Below are 7,385 nucleotides of genomic sequence, written 5' to 3' on the forward strand. Positions count from 1 at the left end.
ATCTGTTCTGTTCATTCCCTCTGGGGCACCTGGCGTTGGCCACTGTCGCAGATACTGGGCCCGATGGACCTTTGGTCTGACCCAGTATGGCCGTTCTTATGGGGTCAGCAACCAGCCATGGCTCCATCCTTTCCCCAGGGACACCCAGGGTGCAGGGGGGTGAGCCAGGGCAGCCTGGGATGGATTGTAGGGCCAGCTTTGCTGCCCCAATGGGGTCAATGGAGCAGGGGGTGCCCTGGGCAGGTTGCTGAGAGAACTACAATTCCCAGCGTGCACCTGGGGAATAGGTGGGGGAGAGATGCAGGCGGGCTGGTGAAAGGCCTCCTGGGAGCTGTAGTTCTCGCTCGCTCTCCTGCCCATGTTCTGGAGGGGCGGGAACTACATTTCCCAGGATGCAAAGTCCTGCCCGCACGTGCACGGAGGCTGGGGCCGCGGGAAGGTGGCTGGAGGCCTGAGCACGGGAGCGGCTGCGGGTCCCTGCGGAGAAGCCCAGGTAGGGGCAGGCGGGGGCTGCTGAGGATGAGCCAATCCTGGGAGCTGGGGTAGCCCCGCCCCATTACAACCCCCACCCCCACCCGCCCAGGATCATCCCCTCCAGCATGCAAATCACGCCCCCCAGTTGCAAACCCAGGCTCCCTCTCCCTCCAGGCAAACCTGGGATCTCCCCCGCCCTGCATGCAGGCTCCCCTCCTAGGTTCTCCCCCTGCCCTGCATGAAATATCCCCCTGCCCCCGCAAATCCAAATCCCAGGCTGTCGTCATGCTCGCCCTTCATGCCCCCCTGCGTTCTCTTGCCCCCTGTGCTCCCCCTGCTGATAGCAGGCTCTGCCCTCCCCATGCACAGCTGCCCCTACCCTCCAAATCAGCAGGCAGCTGATGCTGTACCAGGGGATGTTGTCTCAGTCTGTCCCCCCCCCCCCCCCCCCCCGCACTGTGTTGCAGCCTTGGGGCGCTGTCCCCCCCTCCGGATGCTCCCCGCCCGCCTCCTTCGCCAAGCCCTCCCTCGGCCAGCCCCCAGCTTTGGGTACTCGACAGCTGGTCCCACCATGGAGGAGAAGCCAGTGGAGTCGTCCATTCGCGCCAAGCTCCTGCAGGCCCTGCAGCCGGTGCACCTGGAGGTGCTCAACGAGAGCTCCATGCACGCTGTGCCCCGGGGCTCCGAGACCCACTTCAAGGTGGTGATCGCCAGCCCGCGCTTCGCCGGCCTGCCCCTGCTCCAGCGCCACCGGCTGGTGAATGAGATCCTCCAGGCGGAACTGGCCGGGCCCGTCCATGCCCTCTCCATCCAAGCCAAGACCCCCCAGCAGTGGGAAGAGAGCCAGAGCGTGAGCCAGAGTCCAGGGTGCCTCGGGGGATCCAAGCACGACCCGCAGATGGCAACCAAACTGGGCAGTCAGGGGTGACCCCGAGGGACAGTGGTAGTGGGGGGGGGGGGCGGGGCGGGGCGGGGCGGGATTGGGTTGTGTTGTGTTGTATTGTGTTGTGTTGGCTCACTCCCCGGGGTGACCCTGATGCTCACATTGTGACCGCGTCCAGAGCCTTGCAAAGCTGCCTAGTGCTGGAAGTGGAGACATTCACAGGCTGGGCTTGCACCACCAAGAGTCCACCAGGGTCAGCCCCAGACTCTGCCTGCCCCTTGCTCTTGGCCGCGGGTTATCGGTTTCTCGGTTGGTCGTGTGAAATATCCCTGGCTCCTCTGCTTTCATGGTAGCAGGAGGGTCAGGCTGGCAGACCGGGCTCCCAATGGGCGCGAACGCATGTGTTCATGGTAATTATGTCTGGAAAGCTGGGGGAGATTTGGGAAGCCTTATTTTTAATGGAGACTGGGTGCCGGAAATCTCTCTAGTGGCTTTAAAAAGCTTAGTGTCGTGCATTTAAAGTGCGGGAGGTGGGGGGGGGTCCTTGTGTTGTTAATAAAGCTCTTGACTGAGCAAAGAACGGTTTCACACTGGAAAGCAATGACGTCGTGTCTCTGGATTTGGTTGACCCAGGTTGAGTTTGCAGCTGCAAAATCTTTATTTCACTCGGGAAACTGCGACATGCTGGTTTGGTTTTTTTTCCCCGTGCGCATTGTCTGCAGCGACCAGAATTCTGCCGAGCAGACCCTGCCTCTCGTGACCGGGAATGCAGTTTGGGACGGTCATTGGAACACAGTTAATAGTTCTGTGGAGGATGTTGGAGCCAGAATAAACTCTCGCCTCCCCCCTCCTGTTTCTGGGCTGGCCCTGCAAGTCTCGTAGAAGCCCTTTGGCTTGGGCTGGCTCTGCTGGGCTACTGAAATATATGTAAAGCCAATGAGAGGGCAGTCGTTTCTGCCATCAGCTATGAACTCTGCATCCACACAGACAGCAGGTGAATAATGGTAATAATTAATCCCTAGCTGGGGTATAGCAGCTGCACAGAGGAAAACAGAAATTAGGGGTTGAAAGAATCTTCATCATTTCTGCTTCGTTTCAATGTTACTTTTCATCATTTCTGCTTTGTTTTGCAATGTGTTCAGCTTGGGGCAATGGAAAATAGACTGGCTGGTTTTGTGACCATGAATGTGTCCATCCCCCCGCCAGTTGGAGGGTGTCACTTTTGCCCTCTACTTCTCCTGTGCTAGCACAAGGCTGGGATGTTGGGGTTAAAAACAACACAGGGAAACATTCAAAACACTGTTGGGGCCGGAAACTCCCCCACCCCACCCCAGACTTCATAGGGATGTTTGTTTGATCTCAAAGTTATCCTGATCTTTAGTCTTTTTGTTTTGTATTTTTTACACCCTCCCCACTAAAAACTCAGTTTGGAGCTAAAATCCAGGCAGAAAGCAGATCTGTAGCAGCCCAATTGGGTTTTCCCCATAACTCTTAGGGCAAGGCTTAGCGTAAGCAGGCACGCTGGTGACAAAATTAGCGAGGTCTGGACTGTGTGTTTGCGGTTTGGAATGTTCACTCTTCGTCAGTTGGCTCAGATACATGGCTGGAAGGCTCCCGGACGTTACAGGGCCTGGGAAGTTTTGAAGCTCTCGTTATCTTTCTCCTTTGGGACCATTGGAGGATGTTTTTCTTGGCCGGGTCGCTAGCTGAATCCGATTAGGAAATAAAAATGATTTGTCCATGACTGTGCAACTCTGAAGAACTGGGGAGATTCTGCTCTCAGTCCCACGAGTGGAAACACAGGCGGGGTGAATCATCTTGCATTATATTCCCTGCTGGCCATTGTCATAAGATCTGTCCCACTCCCCCCGGTTCCGTACACCCCCGTGTGCAAATGAAAAGGGGCACAAACCCGTTTATTTCCCCGCACCCCTAAAACCACCCCCCAGCCCAAACCAGACTCTGAGGCAGCTGGGTTTTTTTTAATCTTTTAATCTTTTTACATTGATTTTTGTGGAATAGTCGTTCATAGCGCTGGAAAAAATGGTCACTGAGCCAGCAGGGGGCACAATGGCCTTTACCAGCCAAACAAACCCGACACACGGCCTTCCCCCTCCCCATTCCCAGCACCTTATATATTTTTAGTTGATTTTTTTCCCAGCATGACATTTAAAATAACTGTCATATCTAATCACTCTGTTTTATACAAAATGGACAAACCAAAGACCACAGCTGAATTATTAGTTTGCTTGATTTTTGGAGGGGAGGGGGTTTTTTTTGTACATTTTTGTGGTTCTTTACAAACATCTACAAACTACACCACAGCACAGGGTTGCATACGGACAGTACTACGCATGTTCTCTTAGAAAGACCAGCTACACCGAAGAATGGAAAGAGCGAGAGAGACGGGTACGTAGAAAAACAGGATGGGTTGTGCTGTTTGATTGCTTCGGGCTGGCGCAGGTGGCGTGGAACCAGCTCTGGATCTGCTTGCTATCAGTGAAGGATCCTTTCTGCACGGGATTAGTTACGAGAGCCCAGGGTGTAAAGCTGATGGGGGTGGTTTTATTTTGGGGTGTAGGATTTTGGGGGGGGGGGGGAAGAGTTGCTGAATTCAAACCAGCACTGAAGCACGTTGTGCGGACCCATTGCACTGGCTCGCACGCTCTTTACTGCCAAAAACAAGTAATTTGTTGCATCTCGATACAAAACCCAAGAGGAGATGAGGCAGCTAGCAGGGAAATCCCCCAGGTGGAGGGTGTAGCACTGACCTTGATTAGCGACATCAGGGTAAAACAAACTACCTGTGGCTTCATCCACCAGGACTTCCCCCGGAGATGTGAAACCAGAGCAGTTTTTGCAGCGAAAGCAGTCTGTCCAACAGAGCAGATTGGGTGTCAAAACGCTACCCCATCCGAATGCTCTTGTGCGAGGGGCAATGTAAGACCTAGAATGCTCCCTTGCATCTCTGTGCAGGCAGATCTTCCCCATGGGCGTTTTGCCTTAAAAATCGAGACAGGGCTATGGCAGAGTACATCAGCACTGGATGTCTCGCCAAAAGATCTGACTCAGCTCAGCCTCAAGTCCTGGCGAATCCTTGACTGAGGGGTTTCTCTGCCCCATGCTTTGCAGGAAGTCAGATGAGACGATCAAATCTAGGATCACTCCGAGTTTTTGGTTTGGAAGGGGTTTCCTGTGCGGCATCCTCCGTGTGAGAGCACTTCTGAAGACTGTGCATACGAAATGCTCGCCACAGCCTGGAGGCCAGAGGATTTGGAGCCTCCCAGCCTGTGGGGAGCATGGTGTAACTGCATGGGGCAGGGGAGGATGCCTTGGCCAACTGCTGCGGCGTTAATCTGGCCTGTACCTGGGCACAGTCATGCACGTTAAGATGTGAGACCGCAGGGCTTTGCAGCGCCCTCTGCGGGGAATTTTGTGATGAATCGTTTTTCGTCACTGCCCGCCGATTTGTCGAAGCTGAAAGGGGGTTGGGTTTGGCGATTCGCCCAACTCGGAACAGGGTGGAGGGAAATGTTTAAACACCATCGAAGCCCTTCGCTCGATGCTTTGTAAGCCACACGTTCCCGTTTGCCCTGCCTCTTGGGTTGGACATTTCAGCTCGTTAAACCGAAAACAAGGTTTGAAAAAGAAAAAGGAAAAAAAGGCCGAGGAGAAAGGGCACGGACAGAAAGTAGCGCGACAAAAACATTTCAGTTGGCGAACGGCGTCAGGGCTTGGCTGTGCGAATCTGCCATTTTGACTTTTCGTCCCCACATGAGATGGAGTGGCAAAAACTTTAAACACTCGACCACATTCAGGGGGCGGGAAGACCGTTTTCCATGCAGCTAAACGTCTGAATCAGTGGACGCCCAAGAATGGCAGGAGAGCCCCTAAACTAAGGGACTGTGGGAGGGAAGAAATGCTGTGTCTGCCCTTGTGACTGATCATTGCTGGGGGCAACAAGCCAGGAGGGGACACGCAGTCCCATCATGGGGCAGACCTCGGGCTGAAAGTCTGGCCTTCCCGCTATGGGAACGCACGTTGTGACTGCAGCTCTTTGCTTCCCACATGCTTTTGTCCTTCTAAGAAGCCCCCTGGGGGCTAGCCCAGCCGCTGGGCTAGGCTGCGCCCAAGCAGGGTTAAGGGATGACGTATGATCATGGGGTTAAATTGCAACAAGGGAAGTTTAGGTTGGACATTAGGAAAAACTTCCTAACTGTCTGGGTGGTGAAGCACTGGAATAAATTGCCCAGGGAAGTTGTGGAATCTCTGTCATTGGAGATTTTTGAGAGCAGGTTGGACAAACACCGGTCAGGGATGGTCTAGATAAATACTTAGGCCTGCCACGAGTGCAGGGGACTGGACTAGACGACCTCTCGAGGTCCCTTCCAGTCCCACGATTCTATGATTGTGCTTTTACCCAGTTCTAGCTCGGCTCTCATTATACAGAGCCCCCCCAAAAACTGTCTTGTCCCTCTGCCAAGATGCATCAGTCTGGCCGAAGTGAGGATGCTGGTTGGCGTGGGGGTGGGGGCGTGTGGTTGAGACTCAGCAGCTGTTTCTTTCCAGGCATTCCCAAAGGCGTATGAGGGGGGGATTTGGGCTCCAGTGTAAGGGGAAGCCTGGCTGGTTTGGGGTTGGTCTTGTCCCAGGTTGGTGCAGGTACCTTTGTGCTTTCCCAACAGCTGCTGGTTTTAAGACTTTAGCTGCTCGTTTAAAATGTGCTCTGGGAACCCCACGATCCGCTCCGCAGAGGGAAAGAGGGAAATCCAATTGTGGGCTCTGAAAAAACCCACCTTCCCTTCCCCCAAAGCACCGCTTGCAAACCCCTCCACCTGGACCAAACGCCTCCCCTCCCAAACACACCTGTGCTGCCCTAACCCTCCCACTTCCCGTCAGCTGGGACTGCTGCTTCGGTTTAGTTGATTGAGAAGAAATGAACAAATTTTTTTAAAAAAAGTGGAAAAATATTTGGCGGTTGGGGGTGTGTGCATCTGACCCTCCGAATGGTGTCATCGAACAGGATGTAAGGGTCAAGTAAGGGTTGCCCTGGGTGATCGGTACATTTCAGAGCTTTCTGTCGGTCCTGTTTGGCCTGTTCTATGTACCCACCCCTTCCCTCTGCCTTTCAAAACACACCGTCAGTGACTGGACCAGCATGGCTCGCTTGGAGCAGGCACCAGCAGGGTCCACCAATTGCTGTTCCTCCAAGGGAGGAGCGTGGCTGCTATTGCAATGAGCTACCTCCCAGAGCGCGTCTGCTGGAGTTGTCACATTTCCATTGGCATAAGCGAGATTAGACTCCAGGCCTGGGTGATGCAGCTGCTGTTCCTGATACAGGCCTGATGCTCAGTTGAGCTAAGGCTCCTTTATGGTGCAAAGGTAACCTCAGTGGAAAGGAGAATCAGGCTCCTAATCTGTATCTTCTGGCTTCCTAGGGGCCCAGTTCTGCACTGGGTTACTTCAGCTTTGCCTCGGTGTAGCTCTGGGGGTTAGCTGGGAACGAGGAACCGGGGGTCGTGGCCGAGGGGCAGCGTTGGCGGGTGAGAGGCGGAAGCGGCAGCTCTGAGTGGCAGCAGGGTGCAGGGGAGAATGTATCCGGAGTTGTGCTTTTTCCTACATCATGTGTGGCTTGAGCTGTGCTCACCCAGGGGTGCTGCCGCTCCTGCTCCCAAACGCCGGCGAGGCACCCGGCAGGCGGGTTGTACATGAGCCATCGCAGCAGGGTTTGTGGGGATGGCAGGGAGTTTCTGTTGACCTCAGAAGACTGGGGTGCTGCTGACTTATAGGGAGTCCAGGGCCAGCAGGCTGACCCTGCAGAAGAGCTGGGGCCAAGCTGGGGAGGGACCTAAGTTTGGTCCAGTTTTGGGGCGGGGGGGGGAGGGGAAGTGACCATTTTCAAAATGTTTGTGATATTTATCCCCTCCCCTCCCCTCTTTTCTTTTCAAGCAGCCAATTAACATTTTCCAAAATGATCCCTATTTTAAATCTTTTACGTTTCAAAATAAATTTTTTTAAAAGGGGGCAG

The 7,385-nt window shown here is 54.2% G+C and overlaps 1 protein-coding gene across 1 annotated transcript; it reads left to right on the forward strand.

The window, feature by feature from the left end:
- Positions 1-379: 379 nt before the first annotated feature.
- Positions 380-1,411, forward strand: BOLA1 (bolA family member 1). The gene is made up of 2 exons (XM_074938422.1): positions 380-493; positions 942-1,411. Exon 2 carries the CDS (start codon positions 968-970, stop codon positions 1,400-1,402), a length of 435 nt encoding a protein of 144 aa, XP_074794523.1. The 5' UTR covers positions 380-493; positions 942-967; the 3' UTR covers positions 1,403-1,411.
- Positions 1,412-7,385: the final 5,974 nt, after the last annotated feature.

This window comes from Natator depressus, chromosome 24 (genome assembly GCF_965152275.1).
Source record: "Natator depressus isolate rNatDep1 chromosome 24, rNatDep2.hap1, whole genome shotgun sequence".
NCBI lineage: Eukaryota > Metazoa > Chordata > Testudines > Cheloniidae > Natator > Natator depressus.